The sequence below is a fragment of the Platalea leucorodia genome (assembly GCF_965183815.1).
Source record: "Platalea leucorodia genome assembly, chromosome: 6".
NCBI classification, from domain to species: Eukaryota; Metazoa; Chordata; class Aves; order Pelecaniformes; family Threskiornithidae; genus Platalea; species Platalea leucorodia.
Genome location: NC_138828.1, coordinates 49,712,301 through 49,731,643, shown reverse-complemented (window position 1 = coordinate 49,731,643; position 19,343 = coordinate 49,712,301). Strand labels below are relative to the sequence as shown.

At 38.5% G+C, this 19,343-nt stretch overlaps 1 protein-coding gene across 7 annotated transcripts in view; it reads right to left on the bottom strand.

Moving 5' to 3' along the window:
* The window catches only part of TENM3 (teneurin transmembrane protein 3), a gene marked incomplete at its 5' end in the record, with an annotated part of 317,770 nt that overhangs the window by 154,096 nt on the left and 144,331 nt on the right, over window positions 1-19,343 (bottom strand). For 2 of the 7 annotated variants that reach the window (XM_082316366.1, XM_082316360.1), the window contains one exon: window positions 17,157-17,366. The exons of the other annotated variants lie outside the window; for them this stretch is intronic. In XM_082316366.1, the coding sequence (XP_082172492.1) occupies window positions 17,157-17,366 (210 nt within the window). The remainder of the gene's footprint in view (window positions 1-17,156; window positions 17,367-19,343) is intronic. 7 annotated transcript variants of the gene reach the window in all.

The following is a 19,343-nucleotide window of genomic DNA, read 5'->3' as shown; positions in this document are numbered from 1 at the left end:
GAGCACAACTATTGAATTAGTTGCTGGGCAACATTAACTACTGAGCTTTCTCTGAGGAGATACATAGCTCCTCCACTCCAGAAGGACTCTCAGGTGTGATCTCACTTACATGCAACGTGGGAGTCACCAAGGCAGCAGTGTGCATCTATACACGGTAATTTTTTTGAAAGCTTCCATGCACTAGCTAAAACGTTGACTGTTTTTCCCAGCACATCTAAACTCTTTTTATCCAGTGTCCATCAATTAACCATTCATCTCACATGTAGGCACAAACGTGTCACCGCCATTGCAATCATATCCTGATGCCACTCTAATATTATGATCCTTCCACTTATGCAAAAAGCAGTCTTTTACATACAGTGATGCTGTTGAAGTCCTACTTGCTGACTGCCTGTCACCTCTTGAACAAAAATATTTTATCTAATGGGACTACCTGAGCGCAAAACACTACACAGAACACAATTCCTGAAACTGCTTTCAATAACTCTTTTATGTCATTAATCTCTTCAGAGAGATATGCAATTCCAAACGTGACTTTTGTCTGTTGAAAATCTGACTTTTAAAATATCATCTAATAACATTAAAAAAATTTGGGGGCGGCGGAAATAAGATCTTTATTTCTAAAACATATTCATTTCTATACCAATTGTTAGCTTCAGCTTCTTAAAATCTAGCCGTTTGCACAATACTGTGCATTACGAGCAGGAATACAGAATTCTATAGAGTGGTAATAAAAGAGATGGAGAAAATGCCTGCGGAAAAGCATAAATCCAGATGTTAACTTTTGCACAGTGAGTGTAAAGAGCCACTTGATAAAAACCTCGCACATTAAAGACTGTGGCATTTCAGGTTAAGTGGGAGCATCTCACTGAGAAGTCTGAAATCGGCTACTCTCTATAGCAAAAGTGGTCACATTTCTGGAAATTAGCGCCATTACAGGTACCAACATCTCCTTCATTTCTGCTTTTAATCCTCTTGTAAGGATATTAAGGCATCCAGGAATATCTCAGTTCCCTGGGGCAGGACAAGTAGCCCAGCACCCAAAAGGTTAAGATCATCCTGCATTGTTAAAACCACGTGAGACTGATATTTTTCTGTATCTTTATCTCCCATTGTCCTCTCTGCAACTGCAAATTCCCCCAATAACCACAGCAGCCATCAAGAGAAAAGTCTGCTGTGTTTTTTTGATCAATTTTCATCCCTTCTAACAGCTTTCCTGCCACAAGAGCATAAGAGGGATCAGAAGCAGGCAGGATGTTAGTTTTCATCCCCAATTATAAAGGAACTAGACTTCTTATAAGCATTCATGTTTGTGTTTTTGCTGACCCTTCTACAGATGGCTGGAATATTCTCAGAACAGAAAAGAAGAGTTAAAGAAAATTCTGGATAATAAGGGCTGTAATATGGATTAGAAGTGTAAATTTTATATTTTTTTTTTTTTCAAAAACCATACATGGTGCATAGCATTAAATTCCTTTAATCTGAAGACACTAACATTAAAAAAGAAATACGACACGGTTATTTTAATTATGTAAAACTGTAATTGGCATTTATTGCATAGGGCTTCAGAGGGATAGGAGCATGGGATGGAAAGCTGATTTTTTCATTAAATAGCTGCCCCAAGGCAGATACATTCTCAACAAAGCACCTTTTCACGAGATACACCTGTCCCATGGAGAGAACAACAAAGAGAATGAGGAAGGGGAGGTAGGAAGCCTGAACAAGGCGAGAATGATATGAAAAGAGTCCATTAGAAAAGAAATAAAAGGATAAAAGAGAAAGTAGGAAGTGGGATGGAGTGGCATGGTATGGTCTAATAAAGGTTAAATGACTTAATCAATAAGAAAAAGAAGCCTTCAAAGGAGAAAGAGCAAAAAGAGGGAAAAGAGGAAATTAAAAGAGCACACTTAAAGGATGAGAAGGATTAAAACTAAGATGGCACAAGACAAAAAAAAACCCCAAAAACTCTCCAAAGAGTGGGAAGGAAAAGGCAAAAAAAATCACATTCATGCATACAGATCAGTTCAGGGAGCAAGAGGCTTGTGCCCGTTTGCGTCTGTTATATCGTACATTTGACTACATGGCATTCCTCAGCACTTCTGATTGCCTAAGAAGCATTAAAAAGATGGGTCATCGGGGAGGGAGGTAAGGGCAGACGAATACAGGACGATCTCTACTTTCTCATCTTCACTTACCTCTTCCCTGCTTTGCCTCAAGGTGGCTACCAGCAGTTAGGCTCAGCAAGAGCCTGGAAAGAACATCTCCCTGCCTATTTTTCCAAGATGAGGGCTGGTATCAGAAAAATCTGTCCCCTAATCAGTTGTACACACTCCTAGTGGAATAGGGGATTCATGCCTGCCTCTCCATAAGAGATCTGAACATTTGACAACACCAGAAATTGAAACGGGGTGGCGGATGAACAGTCTCCATTATTCATTCATTTACTTTTCCATATGGGGGAACTGTGCTTATGATGCCTACTGACACTCCACAGCAGTAACGTAGCAATGGAAACCATCATTCATACTATGCTAAACAATGAATACACCAAGAAAAAGGGATCTAATTTAGTAGTGCCTTCTGTGGATTCAAAATTAGAGGCTTCGATGCATCACCACTTGGCTTCGCTCATATCTCACAGTCACTACTAACGGACAGATGCTGCAAGGGGCAACTTCTTCCCCTCCAGAGATTCAGATACTGTAGTGGAAACAGCACACCGTTTTAGGATTATTAACCTACAAAGCAGCAGGAGAACTTTGCTCTTGGAGGCAGAAATCATGGCAAAGAAGCTGCCTGATACTTATGTCAGCAGAAAGCATGTTTTTGAGCGGTGGAAATACCGGACCTGCTACTGTTTTTTTCCCTTGCTACTCAACGCCTCCCAAGGAACCAAACAGAACTAGAGCAGCACCGATGAGGCAGTGAAAGAGCACTGAATCTTGAGGTTTCCATACTTCGTAACTCTTAAGAGCTTTTCCCAAAGGCCTTCTGCAGATGCCATTGAATTGTTCAAGTCTGTAACCACAGGAGTATACTCTCCATATTTCTTTAAATACGTTTTAAGTTCTGTCATAATCATGGGAGTACAGTAACAGGAACCAGAAACACAAGCATACATTAACTACAACTTAATTCTGCCAGGATTTAAGCCTTTATTTGCACTTGTGTAAAGTGAGAGTCACTAACAATCATCATTAAGATGAAAGGTTAGTGCATTGATTATAGACTATTTAGTATTCACATTTTATTATTTCTGGATCAATGTCAGAGAAAAATTCTATACTACTAACCATACAAAATAAAGCTAAAATTTTTAATCATTCTCATGATTTTCTTTCTGCCTTCAAATTTCTTGAACTTTTAGTGGAAGCAGCATCCTATCCATCACTCCAAAATACATACATAAATACCTGCTAATATAAAATTCATCGTCACTGTCTGCTCCTTTAAGATATGATAGAACAGATCAAATCTGGGGCAGAACACCATACAAGAACATCAACGTTGCTAAAGCATGCATGAAGGATATGGAAGCTTCCCCAGCTTCTGCAGCACGGAACAAATACTACAGGGTACTGACTGCTAGAGCTGTGTGGTTAAAATGCTTAAGTTTGAGTTTTATTCTTTACTAGCTTGCATTTTAACTCTCTTAAGGAATTTTCCACACACAAAGGGGAAAAAAAAAATCTGGTCTGTTGTGGCCACAATCATAAAAAACTATTCTATTGTAATGAAGTAAAGCTGCATCCAAAGTTCAAGATTGACTCAAAAGAACTTCCAGATAAATTTATTTAACAGAAATTTTGATCTGAGTACTACTAATGATAAAGCAACTGGATAAACCTGAGCAGGCTGTACTCTTTTACTCAGCTAGTATTCTGCTGGTCTTTCTCTACAACGCTAGACATTTTAATGTCTAGCTAACAGTACAAGTAACAGTAACAGGGGAGGGAAGAATGTCCCTTTCAGGCTCAAAACAATGCAAGTACACTGGCTGATTCCTCTGCCCTGCCCAGGAATGGCCCTCAAGGCCTCCTGTCCCAGAAGGCTTGCAAAGCAGTTTATTCTACAGGGCTTTTTGGAAGCTAGAAAGGAGTTTTAAAAATATCTAACCCATCCTCCCTCTCTGCCTTTGGGTTTACTGGCTTAGGCACACAGTAGCCAGAATTCACTACAATTAGGGGAGACAACAAAGACTTTTAAACAGGAGACTAGTTTAAAATAAGAAATAATCCAACTTGAGTGAGGAAGAGATCCATACGTGATGCTGCAGAGCATTCTGATGCCAATTATTTTGAGTTATTCGCACAAAACCATAAATAAACAGAAAAATATTCCATATTACAAGCCACTGATTAAAGGCCTTCAGGAAATAGCTCATGAAGGGCATCTGAAGAAAAATAATGCAGTGAATTTTGAGAACTATATATTACAGGGCATAAGTAACAACTTTATATTGTATCTCTTGAAAAATGCATCATAAAGACTTGAGAAAGAAATATTATCTTTGAATTATCCAGGTAAATATGCCAAAAATGATGCATACCTGGAGACACATAAGATCTAAAGGACTTGGAAATTGAAGCTTACGAAGGACCAATTATTGTTTCTATCGGTGGATACTTTTTATCTGAGCGTTACTTTATATTCTGACGTGAAGAAGATTAAAATGGTGAAGAGCTTCTTTCTAATTTTTCAGCACCAGTAAAAATTACTTTTAAGTTAATGAAAAACAGATCTTTGGACATTTATCACATGTTCATAATCACAAGCAACTTCTTTACTAACATACCGCTGCTTTAAGAAACTGTATCTTTCAGCTTTTCCATTTTTATCACCCCCATCTAGAGTGCCTGCTAGCAAATCAGCAGCATGTCGGAAATGGGTGAAGAACATGAAGATATACAAGTGTGAATTTCATGGAGTCTGTTGCTCCCACTATGCTACATACTTTTGGCCAGTAAAACAATGTAAGTACTTAGCTCCAGAACCCCATGTTGCGCATCTCATCCCAGTAGCAATTATAGCAAGAGTCCAGCTGTAAAAACCTTATGGAGTTGCTGTGCAGATTCAAAGAATCAAAAGCGCAATTCATTAGAAGTGCTTCACTTGCTTCCTGAAGCATTTTTGATGCTGGTGTACACAGAGAGAAGCATGCAAGGTCACCCCTATCCTTGCCTTTTTACCGCTGAACAGAGGACGAGCTACTAGAAAGCAACCCAGAGACTCCAGAAATACCACAAACTGTTCCTGAACACACTGTAGGACACCACTGAGGAGAAAGAAAGGAGCATACGACAAAAAAACCTTGTGGTCTCTGGATTTAAGAACAACCAGAACAACAAGTTCCCTTACACCAACAACTAGCAACAAAATCAAGGGAAAGCTCTACCCTTCTTTGAAGCTTTCTGAATGAACTAAAAGATTTAAACAGCAGCAGCTGATATTTTGTACTCAGTGACAGCCAAGTCAGCCTTCTGTATATTCAGCTATCATAACATACGTTTTTGTACAAATAAATTCCGTTATATGTTGTTTGAATAGGTACTGCAGTGTTAAATTAAAGCTTTAGGAAATGCACATAAAATAATACTTAAGAGAATATTTCATGTGGAGTCTCCAGGTTATCACAATGATGGGATAAGTTTACTGCTGATTGCTGCACAACAGAGTACGTATCAATGCGAAGATGAGGGGGACTGATGGCAGAATTTACAGTAACTGACTTCCTTTCTATTTGCAACGACCCTGCACTTACAGTATTTCCAAATTGAGGGTTTTCTTTTTTTTTTATGACAACAAAGTATCCTGTTACATACACCGAGCTGTTCTTTTACACTGTAACTAGCTGCTAACTGTTGTGGGATTTATCTTCAAGAGAAGAATAGCAATAAAGAGGCAAATTAATTCAGTTTTCTGTAACCGTAGCAGGGATACTAGTATAAACATACATAATTCCCATGGAGAGAGTATTTTTAGTCCTTTGTAATAAATGATCAGCATCTTAGCAGACAGAAACATCCTTAGATTTTTTTTTTCCTCCTGGCTCAGGGAACGTCTCTCATACCTATGAATTCTAACGATTAAAATAATTCTACCAATTACTTTGCTACATTCCAGTATGCATAGTCAAGTATGTAATGCAATAAACTATGCCTGAATGGTCTGTTTACCCCACAGCAAGTTACAAGGAAAACTCTTTCCCCTTAAAGGACTTGTCTCTTTGGAGCCCAGGCTGGCAAAAAGCCAAGGGAAGCTGGTGCTTAAGCAACCAAGACTGAGCAGTGCCTGTGTGCATTGCAATCTCAGCCAACCGCAGTAAATGTTATTGGAGTTTTTGTGCTGTAAAATTGCTGCTTTCATGCCCACTGCATCTGACAATAGGAATCCTTGGCCTTGCATGAGAGAGGAACGCTGATGTGCCTTCTAGTCAGATCTCTGCATCCTTAAAAAGTAGGGTTACTACTCCTGTGTACTCCTAATGGGTTAGTGACAAAAGAAATTCATGTCAATGCTACGTCCAGATACAGAAAGTTACTAAATGCAGAAGCCTTTTGTGTATGAGGTATCAGAGCAGAGGAACCATGCTTTCAGTATAGTCCCTAAGTTTTTAAAATCATTGAGAATATTTAAAAAGATAAGGGATGTTACATTAAAGGTGACAAATGTTTAGCCTTTTACTTTTCAAAGCAACTTTGAGATAAGCTCTGTTTTCACAATCATCCAATGCACATCTGTTTATTTTTTCCTTAGTGACTGAAGCACATAATCCTCAGTATTTCTCCTATGAAAGACTGTGACAAGCATCTGCCAGCAGAATTTGTGAGAGTCCTGTTTACTTTCAGAGAGCAGCATGTTTAAAGCACTAAAACGTTATCCTCCAACTTACGGCTAGCCAGAACAGAGTTCAAGTGGAAGCCAAAAGCCAATGATCAGATTTTTTATTTTTGTTAAATGCTCTGTTTTTTTCTACAGTGACTTTTTCAACACTATAGAATAAAACGTGTTTGCAGTTGCATTACAATGACTGGACTCCTGTATTAACCCCCCCCGACAACTTCCATTTAATCCAACAGCAACCTGGCTTTCCTCAGAAGCGCAGAATCAGGCCCTAGCAATCAGCATTCAGCAGAACTACGGAATAAATTAGGTATTTTATGTATTTGCACAGCTCTTTTTCTTCAACAGTAACTAAAGACTCAGTCCCAGCTGAAGGAAGAAACTGTTCCACAATCAATAGGACAGGATAGTGCATGTTATCTTTACTAAATTTATACATTTTGTACCAAGCTGGTAGACTTTTGGTGCTCTCCAAAGCACCATCTCCTTACAATGAGCACAACTACATAACTAATTTTAATTCAGCTAAAACAAACAAAAAATGAAATGACTGACAAGCTTTCACAGCTGGGAAAAAAACATGACTTTTTGAGAGCAGCCCAAAGACTAAGCAACTAGAAGACAAAAAAAAATATTAAAAAAAAAAAAAAATAAAGATTTTATCAAAACCTCACAACCTTCAACACATTCTATGTTTCTGGAAGAACTTTTGTGTTCTCAAAGCTATCAAAGCTCCGTGAGCATTAGAGCTGATAAGAAGGGCTTGTAAAACTGTAAGTTCAGGCTGTTGCCACTGAGTGATGAACAAATGGGAGCATGTGTAAGATCTTCAGTGCTCTTTTCCTAAATAAGGCTTTTTTTAAAGATTTTGTATTGTGGTACAGAGTTAAAAAAATTAGACCTTTCCCTGAAATAAAATAATGAAAAATCATAAATAACAGAGTTTAATGTAATGGTGTGAGACACCTGTGTCTGATCCTGACCTCACACAAGTTATTTGCTGTGTGTTTACACACCATTTGTACCTCTGGAAGTCAGCCTAAGCGGTAGCTGGGTAAAGTCCTCAGCTTTGTAATTTATAATGAAAATAAACTCTCTATGTGACCGTTTCCTTCTCCTTTTACCTTCTGTATTATAAATTAACTTCCACCATAAATTTGTTAGAGCCTACTTTTCCCCACAAGAGCAGTACATCCTCATTCCTGATCGTGACTTCAGGGTTCTTCTGTTAACAAACTGCAACAGAATTTAAATTCAAGCTCCTTATCTTGCAATTAAGAATGTCTGTTCTGTAATCAAGCTAGTCAAAGGAAATGATGTGTGTGCAAGCACTGGCAAGCAGGGAAGGGATGCATTTTTGACTCTCATGTTCATCTATACTGCCAGGTACATGTTCGTTCAGTTTAAGCTATCTGACATTTGGATGCAGCTTTCTTCCTTCGATAAAACTATATTCTGCTTTTATATTTCACTGTCTTTCAGAATCAATTTGTCTTCACAGATTTTCTTAACTTGCATGATTTTTTGTAATATGATTTTTGATGGGGAAGGGAGGAGGGGAGGAAATGTCTCTACATCAGATCATATCCGCAGTACGATCCACAGTTGGCAGGTTGTCCCATCTGGCACGCGTTCGAGTATAAGACGGATAATTTGTCACTCTGAATCCTTTGATTTGTGAAGAGGCCGAAATCATCTTTGGAAAGATATTTTGCAGCTAATGATACAGGAGGTGTGGGGGAGACTGTTCTTTGAAGGCTACAAAGGCCACAATCTGAGGAGAAATAATTGGTCTTGGCTCTTCTATTAAGTTAGAGATCGAAAACTACAAAAATCTTTAAGAGAAAAATATGACTTACAACAATCAGATATGAGAACTAATTGCCCACCACTTTGCAAAATTTGATTTTGGAGGGGTGAGGGTGAGACTGGGGAACTGTAATTTGCTCTTGGCAAACAGACTGAATGCTTAATTAAACTGAACAAATGTACATTTTTGTACATTAAGGGAACAATGTTGACAGAAGTTTGGCTTAAAAACCAAAGAAAGAGGATAAAAAGACAGATTCATGAAATTGAAATCAAATATCAAAAAGGGATCAAAAATAAATTGGCTAGCATTCAAGACACAATTTTTAAGTTTCTAAAGCACCTATATCTGCCCCAAGTACATGGAACAGATAAATTTCTCGATCTGTACCTAAAGGATATTGGCCTTCCTCTATTGTCTGATTTTTGACTGTAAGAGATTAAGTGCTTTTGTAGCTACCGAGGAAGCCTGCAAGCACTGCTACACAGTGGCTGAAATATAACAATCTTCGGCCTCAGAAAAAAGTCAGCATGTATTTTTATAGCAAGAACTTACTCTGTATTTACAGAAAGCTTGTCAAATACCTCTATTCAGCATCATGGGCATTTTGCATTTATGGGTATCAAACAGTTTTGCTTATGAAACATTTCCATGAGTATGCACATGCCCAGAAGACGCTGGCAGTTTTCACTGAGAACAGGCAACCTTATTTTGTAATTTTGCAGGATATAAAATCATCCAGCAAGTGGGAAAGGAAAGTATCTTACAAATGATTTATTGTGGAAGGTGTGAATAATTTCAGAGTGAAGTCTGGGCTACAGGACAAATTGTAGTTTTCTGTTACATTTAAACAGACAACATGCACGCTGCTAATGAAACACACTTGCCATAGGTTAGCATGATAATCTGTTATAAACTACAAACTCATGTATACCTGATTTCAAATGCACACAGGTATTACTAGAAAACCTCTAGGATGTTACCTCAGTCCACCTTCTCCTAAGCAAATGTAGGTTTGTTCCCAGCAGTATAACTGACGTTTTTATTTATTTTAATTTCATGTCACAAAGTGACAGGGGTTCTTTCACTTCCCTTGGGATAGACTTAGATATCTTAATACAGTTTCCTGTTAGAGAGTTTTTCCTGATAATGTGCCTAATCTTTCCTTTCCTTGTTTTCATCCTATTGCTTTTAGTTGTATCTCTACAACATACTCTATTCCATCTTGGGTTATTGGTTTCCCTTTGTCAGCACTTAATTAGTGCTTAGGCTATGTACTGAGTCAAAGTTTTATTCTCTCACCTATTCCCATATATTAATACCTCCAACCTCCTAATTGTTTTCATCCAAATATATCTGAACAGTAGAATAAATAACAGTAATTCTAGAAGTAATAAGAGAATTTGACAGGAACCTTGAAAAAGCGAGAGGCCCAAATTCAAAATTTATATTCCATTGATGCTATGTCTATGATTCCCTCTTTGTTGATGTATTTGTATACCCAGCTCAAACTGTACTTGTTAGTTAGACCACGTTGCAGATTTATGTCTGATTAAAATTCTCTATCACTGTTTCTCCGCAGATTTTTCCTGAATATTCTGCATCTCAGACCAGCTTACATTTTTCAGTTCTAATTTCACTTTATTAGGTGCTGGCCATACAATTAATGATCTTTCCTTGTCCTTTTCTATTAACATTTTGTCCCCAGTTGGCACTCAGAACTCTCACTATTTAGTATCATTAGGAAATTTTATTAGTGCCATTTTTACTCCTTCATCCATATTACTAATGACAATGTTAAATAAAACCAAGATTATAGCATATCCCCATGACGTTCTTCAACACAACTCCTCCTAGTTTGATCTATTATTCTTAATTTATTATCACAGACTATTTCAAACCAAACAGGTCTGAATTCATTTTCCAAGCAACACATCTTAGGACCACTGTCAGACCCAAAGACAAATTGTATATACTGATACAACAATGACAAAACTTAATTTATCATGAATTATGAGATAAGAGATAAAAAAATCTCATTAGACAACGTGTAAGATGACAATGAAAAGGCGTGTGGATACCCACAGAGTTTCCAGGGAACTGGGATGGACTGGCAGTTTTCAGAATGACAGAGAAAAAGCAGCAAATTACACTTCACCAAAAAAACCCCAAACAGCTTCTAAGCATTCAATCTCACGCCATCATGTTTGCGTTTCCTTCTCCCCTAGCACTCCCCCCCCCCCCCCCCCCCCTTTTGTTCCCCAATACTCAGAACTAAACAGCTGCTGATTACATGGCAGGTAACAGCCTGGCTGCTAAGTTCTAGTTCAGTAGCACATGCAGTTTCCTTTGTGGAATACTTATGGCAAAGCAGGGATAGAATAAGGGCTGGGAAGTGTTTTGCAGGCACTAAAGCAGGACTGCCAGAAAGTTACATGAGGTACTTCCAAGATGTTGGCTAGGGCTAACTTAATTTGCTGTGGGTCTTTTCAATATTCACAGGTTATATCCAACCTTCTCACAAGCCAGTGGGGTATGAAGGGGGAAATCAAATTGTCCTCTTCCTACTCTCACGGAAGCAAGTGCAAGAGCTGCAAAGAAGGAAAAGGTACCTTAAAGTCACTTGCCTCTTCCCCTAACTTTTACACAAATCCCTGTGTGTACTTCCATTCAAACTTCAATTTCATGCTTCTGGTGGGAAGGAAAAGGCACAAATGGGGAGAAAAGGAAATGGCAGATTGCTTAGTTATGGTGGTTACATATTAGTCAAGATATCTAGGCAGAATAAAACAACATAGTTGGAGGGGAAAGTCAGAGTTGTAACAAAAAAAAACCCTAATAGAATTCACACTTATGCTTTGCATGTGTGTTGCATCTGGTCATTACTGCTGCCACTCTTAAGCATTTGGCCTGTATTCTCTCAGGTGCTTGTACAAAGGCAGAAGGTTCTCACTTTGGCTCCCTGACATTGTGGTATGATAAAATAGTGATCACTTCTGTATGACAGATACTTTTGTATAACCTGTCCCGTCAAATTCTAATGAGTCATCATGAACTAAAGTCCTCAAATTATGTTTATAGGAGAATTACACCACAGAACATTTGGTGTCTGTAGAGTGAGATGTCCTACAATGAGACCTCTGAATACGAAGAGTTCTTGTATGTTATCATTCAACCAGCCTTATTAGATTTTTTCTCTTTCACAAATTAAAATTCAGAATTGTGCTCTAGATTTCCGAATTTTTTCTCTTTGCAGGAAAGCTTAGACATTTTGAACTGAAAAGCCCATCAATCTGCAACTCGCACGTGGCTGGAGCAAAATTTTGTTTATTGTGCACCCCCTGGCAGATCCTTGACCAAAGACAACTGAAAAATATATTATATTATATTGAAATTTTCATCTTCCCATCAGATGAACTATCATCACAAACTGTTGTTAAGAACCTTGTACAACTTAAATGTTCAAATACACTGTACAAATGCTGCTGTGAAATACATCTTTCTCTATTCTGCATTTGACAGTTCTGCCATAATGCTTCCAATTTGGGGGGTAAAAATCCTCAAATCTGAATTTCTAATCCAGACTCTTCATCTCCATTGTCCATAGTAAGCATTAACATTTAGAACCATAGAATCATAGAATAGTTTAGGTTGGAAAAGACCTTTAAGATCATCAAGTCCAACTGTTAACCTAGCACTGCCAAGTCCACCACTAAACCATGTCCTCAAGCACCACGTCTACCCTTCTTTTAAATACCTCCAGGGATGGAGACTCAACTACTTCCCTGGGCAGCCTGGTCCAGTGCCTGACTGCCCTTTCAGTGAAGAAGTTTTTCCTAATATCCAACTTAAACCTGCCCTGGAGCAACTTGAGGCCGTGTCCTCTTGTCCTATCACTTGATACTTGGCAGAAGAGACCGACCCCCACCTCGCTACAACCTCCTTTCAGGTAGTTGTGGAGAGCAATAAGGTCTCCCCTCAGCCTCCTTTTATCCAGGATAAACAATGCCAGTTCCCTCAGCCGCTCCTCATAAGACTTGTGCTCTAGACCCTTCACCAACTTCACTGCCCTTCTTTGGACACGCTCCAGCACCTCAATGTCCTTCTTGTAGCAAGGGGCTCAAAACTGAACAGAGTATTCCAGGTGCAGCCTCACCAGTACCAAGTACAGGGGGACAATCACTTCCCTAGTCCTGCTGGCCAAACTATTCCTGATACAAGCCAGGATGCCATTGGCCCTCTTGGCCACCTGGGCACACTGCTGGCTCATATTCAGCCGACTGCCAACCAGCACCCCCAGGTCCTTTTCTGCTGGGCAGCTCTGCAGCTGCTCTTCCCCAAGCCTGTAGTGTTGCATGGGGTTGTTGTGACCCAAGTGCAGGACCCAGCACTGAGCCTTGTTGAACCTCATACAGTTGGTCCTGGCCCATTGATCCAGCCTGTCCAGATCCCTCTGCAGGGCCTTCCTACCCTCCAGCAGACCAACACTCCTGCCCAACTCGGTGTCGTCTGCAAGCTTACTGAGGGTGCACTCGATCCCCTCATCCAGCTCATTGATCAAGATATTAACCAGAACTGGCCCCAATACTGAGCCCTGGGGAACACCACTTGTGGCCAGCCGCCAACTGGCTTTAACTCCATTCACCACAACTCTTTGGGTGTGGCCATCCAGCCAGTTTTTTACCCAGTGAAGCGTACACCTGTCCAAGCCATGAGCAGCCAGCTTCTCCAGGAGAATGCTGTGGGAAATGGTGTCAAAGGCTTTCCTAAAGTCTAGGTAGACAACATCCACAGTCTTTCCCTCATCCACTAAGTGGGTCACCCTGTCATAGAAGGACACTATAATGTATTACATATGTTTAACTATATCTTTTTTTCATAGTTTCTGCTTAACCTAAGAATTCAGTACTGTGTGTCTCATTATAATACATGTCTGTGTTGAAAGATAAGCTACCACTTATTTCAATAAACTCCCCTCCAAGTTCTGACTAATCTATAATTTTTGGTGGAAAAAGATTAAGCAGCTTATCAAGATGCTTAAATACAGACTTTACATGATTTCTGTTGTTTATAAGCAGACTTTATTACATAAAGAAACCTTCTGCACCTCAGACACATTCAAGAATCCTCTCCTCCAAGCTCCTAGTTCACTCTCCCTCTCGCTTAAACAACTGTTCCTCTTCCCTGCAGATATATTCAGATGCCACTGTTTCTTATAAACCCGTTCACTCTTCTTTCAAAACCAATAAAATTAGTAAATTGTCGTGAAATCAGTAGACAAATAGGCTGACGGCTGGAACAGAGTCCGTATACTGAGCTGCACCACGGAGAAGAGGAACAAGTGGAATAAATTGGAGGTGCTATGTAAAGGAATACTGTTATGACTGATGGTCCAAAAATTTATCTCCTCCTGAATTTTACAACCTATTAACACACTGCTTTTAGAGAAATGAAATGATTCCTAGCAAACTGTCCACAACAGTCCTTACTTGATCTGAATTTTTAAAGCTACTAGCAATACCTCCATGAAGACCTTTTCTTCTCATATGGTAAGCATTTGATAATTGATTTTAGTAATTCTCATTTCTCTTTCAGCTAATTCCTCAACTGAAAGCTAATTCCCATTGGTCAACATAACAAACTAATCAAACCCAAAGGCTTAGATTAATGTAATTCTAAATACATAATCAGATCCTTTAAATTTTGAGGGAGTTGATCAAATGAACTCAGACTAAAGGAAAACAAATAGATGTTTGCATAGACTGAAGAGAAGGTAATTTAACTTGCTATTCATATAAAGTCAATATAACGGAAAACAGTCCAATAATATAATTATTTTTGGTCAGTACCTTTTTCACCCTAAATGCTTCAAAAGTGATCCCCCAATCCCTGCCAAAATAAACATTGTACAAAGTCATCCAGAATATGGCACTGGAGTTATTTTGTACCCATTAACATTAGATAGCATGGAAAGCTTCTTTTGCATCTGGATAAATTAAAAGACAACTGGTGAAAAAAGAACTTCCTTCTGTCATAGTGCTACACATACTGTATTACTTACCATTTTAGCTAAAGAAAATACAATACTCAAATAAGACTGTACCAAAGGCCACGATTAAATGATATTTACTTTCTAGGGTAGATTTGGAGAGATCCACATACTGGTAAAAAGGCTACACAACAATGCAAATCATCGAGTAGAAGAAAGTTGTAGTAACTTGGAAATCATTAGCTTAATTATTAAGTTCTGCTCTTGCCTGTTTTACAAAGAACATATTTTTTCCCCATCAATGGGCCAACAGTATAAGATATGAGAAACCAACCATAAGCAAATCAAGTAGATATTCCAAGCAATATTCATATATGTGCTGGATGAAAGCATCCTTTCTTCAAGTAATGCAAACCCTGATCCTGCAGCTGACTACAGGGATGGAAGCCCACTACCAGAACACTCTATGATGTTCTCCTTGTCCAGCAGAAAAGCAAAAAAACCCCACTTAAATTATGATGATCACAAATATAGTATCTATGGTTAGCAAGTTGAAGCACTTCTAAAAACAAGTCTAATCTTGCGGAGAGAGAGAAAGATCATTAGCTGTATTATATGACCACCCGCACTACTAGATTATGAGTGTAAATATATCATTGATTTAATTCTTTGACAGCTGGAAGCAGAAACTGCAAGGACTTCTATTGCACATCTACACCGAAGGGGTGAATTGCAGACATCTGCAGATTGAGGAGATGGGAGCACAGTGGGAAGAGAGAGGGGAGGGGAAAATGAACATGAATTTAGAGAGTATGCTGGGTTTCCCTTCTGCTTAGCAAGCCTTACCAAGAACAACTCTCTCAACATACACCACGGTGTTAACTTCTGTCCTGCTTGTTATCAAAAACCCCCTTATTTTGTCCTGCTAAAAGGCCAAGACTTGACTTGCCATGGGACCAGCTGAAATTATTTTGGCTAGTCTGAGGTGAAAGGGCTTAAGGAACATTCCTCAAGGTTGGCAAACTCAGACCGGCAAGCAACCATTGAAAATTTCAGAAGCGGCAAAATGCTAAAACCTAGATGAATGATGAACAGTTATTAGCTTCCCAAGAGGCTAGGAGGTGTAAGGTGTTCATCCCAACTATGCAAAATTTTTAGCAGCTTTCTCTTGCTTTTGCATTTTTCATTTGTAGAGGAAGGGTAGATACAGCAATCTAAATATACTGACTTATTGAACTAAACCAGGCTACCTTTTGGATAATGCACACATTTTCTAACAGATTTCATACTCCTAGACATAAAGGAAAGGAGACATCTTCATAACATACCCTGCTTAGGACAATGCATTACCATATTTTTTTGAATTCTTCACAGATGAAATATTGAGCAAATTAAACTTGCAAAAATAGTGTCATCATTATTAATTTTAAAGATCTTAATCCAAGCCCCTAACATGGGGGGGGGCGGGGGGAGGAAGGGGAAGGTTGTCAAATTCACATACACAACTGCTCTTAGCAAATTGGCCTTTTAGACACAACACCAGAGCTGAACTCAAAGCCAGGAAGACCAGCTCAAAGCTAGTGTTTTTGCTTTGCAAAATAATTCTGTCCAACCAACTGATGTGCAATCTGTACGAAAAAATTTCTCCAAACCCCCTCTAGTGGTTCATCTGTAGGAGAGTTCCTTACAGTCAAAAGACAGAAAAGGTTCTTAGAAAATGAAGAAGCCTGTTCCAAGCTTTCCTGATCTATCGGGGAAGGGCTGTGAATTCACAAATTATTCTTCCAGTCTGCCTTCCCCAAGAAAATCTGTTCACTCATACAACAAAAATGGAACCCCGTGGCTACTTTTTTTAATGTTAAAAAAAAAGAAGTAAAAATGTGGTTTCTTACGGCAGGATGTATAAGTGGGCACTGGTGTTTCAAGTACATGTCACTCGTGTTGGTTACTCACACTGGCTAGGAGGACAAGAAACATGGAAACACGCATCCCAGGAGCCACTGTTGCTTTCTCTCACCACACAGCTCTCTTCCTCTATATCCCTTTCCTCAACCTAGAGTGCCCTATCCAGTAATGTACAAATCCCATTCACCTGCCCCAGGGAAACTAAAGGAATGGCTGGAACCTGCTGAACTTGATGGGGTAGTAAAAGATAATTTTTACATTATTCTGAAGCTAAACATCATGACATTTTATCCAACTGCAGCCTACCCTTTAAAAAGTACAACTAAAGGCTAGTCACTTGTAATAAATTACATTACATAATAAATCATTAATAACTATTGCTTCATGTAAGTATTGCATTTTAAAATAACTTAAATGAACTTTTATATATTAGAAGTTACTTTCTACTCTTTCTTATCCTACAGTAAAGTAGAAACATCACTTGTGACATTTAAAGGAAAATCAGTTTAAAATATAAAGTCATTTTGATATCTTTTTTATTAGGCAATTTTGTAAGAGGATGGAAAATAAAAGGGTATTCAAACTATGGACAAAGTGTCCTCTTCTTACCATGACCTGGGACAGACACTGAAACAGTACCGGTCTGTACTAGATATGAGCTGGCAGTATAGTCCTCATCTGTATCAGAGTCCTGAACTGGCTGGATGGCATTATTACTTAATAACCACCTCTGGTTGTCATGGAGATTGGGTGATGGAGGAGGGGAGTGTAAATGTTCAGTAACTGATGGACTAGATGAGGAGGATGGCATGGGAGGACCTATGAAAAAAAATAAAAAAAATTTAAAATATGGGTCAAGATATCACATGAACAACAAATCATTTACTTTTTGCATCACTGAAACGCTAATAGTCTACTTCAAACAATAAAAAGAGATGGACAAAGAAAATATGACAATAGCATGTAATAAACTGGTTTAAGTGCTTTAGAAAACATAACACAATGCCATGACTTGCTATTTCAACGGACAGTGTCTATCACTACCTGAATTCCAATGTCTCTGCAACACAGAATGACAGAGGACCAGGTGCCAACTGAAATGAAATATCTGTTGTACAACCATTTGGAAAATACAGTGCTTTCTGTTTTTCAAGCCTTTAAGCAGAACAAAAGTGCTGAAATATGTGGCCAAATACAGGGCTGCTTCTTCCAGTGGGACACTCCTGTCTAAAATCTACTTCTGGAAGAAAATAGTACAGATAAGCAAAGAAACAGGAACAGTTTTCCAAGCTCACACATACGGGGAAACTCACAGCCCTAAATTTCTACCATATGAGTTATTCTGACAGGAATTTAAGTTTTTAGTAGTGTTTCTCAGATACTTACACTATTTAAAACCTATTAAAACGTTTCACCTGTCAAACTTGAGTCCATCTGCACAAGTTGTTTTAAACATGCATATGCAATGACTACACCCAATTTCTACATCTTGAAAGTATCATAAAGGCATCATGGAGGAAGACAGATTTAACCAAAGCTTTAGGATATCATAACAATGCATTTAGTTCTTCAGTGAAGCAATAATTAAACCCAGTAAGCAGCAGGGAAAGAGTTACTTAATTTACCCTGTGAATATATTGGTTCCTTATAGTATTTAGTCAGCACAGATCTCTCTGTGAGAGTAAGACTGCTGGACTACTTTTGAATAAAGTATTATGTTGCCTGTAGGTGGGGAATTGTACCAGAAAATGAAGCAGCTTTATTACATACTTTGTGTTAAAAAAATTAGATTAACCTGCATGGATACCATTCAGAACTATGAATCTAAATTTAAATTAAAGGAAAACAGGGTTTTTTTCTCATCATGTAATGATTCGTTTTTATGGTACTCAGTAGCACAGTTATGCTGGAGAGGTGCAGCACCTCTCAATGTTATATTTAAGTTTCATACAATAAATCATATTGGCACCAATAGCTTGCATTACCTTCCCTCCATCTCCCTTGCACACTGCTAGAATCATGCTGATTTTTAATTTTTTTTTTTTGCTTTCATACTCAGTTTATCCCATCACATAGTATCTTGACGATCTCTAAAACACGTTGCTAAATCCTAACCAATTGGTTTCCCTGGACAGAAACCTGTGACAGCCTCACCACAAACTGTTTGCTTAATTCTTTCACATGTCATTTACCTCTTCTCAAACTTGTAGTGAACAGCACAATACATATTATTACCAATTTTGAGACTCAGGTTTGGTTCTGGAAGAAAAGCAAGCACTTACTACTACTCAAGTAACTCCTGTGTGAAACCCAAGGTTTATAGCCAGGGAAATAACAAGGATGGGGGAATGATGTTTCACAGGGCTCAACTTGGGAATCTGGAAGTCGAGAGTGGGCACATTTTCAATTTCAAGATAAAGTGCCACAAAATTTTCTTGCTACACCTTGATTTTTTACATTGCTTGCTTCAGTAACCTGGACTTGTGGTTATTTCTTGATGGAGTATTTAATGCATTATTTATGATGTACCCAAACTGATTTTTTGAATAATTCCAATAGTAGTTAACAGTGTTTTTTTTTAAATACAAATTAGCTCTACAATTTTTATTTTTTTTACCTTGGAACAATCTCCTTTACTTCCTTTGGACTTCTCTGACAAGAGAGGACCGCTTATAGTAGTATGTTCCAGATGTATACTGTCTGAAGCAAATCAGCATCTCAGTGTTACCTATGGAGCTTATGCGCAACACCGTTCTCAATATGCTTCCTCTCTCCTTCTCAATTTACACCTGTTAA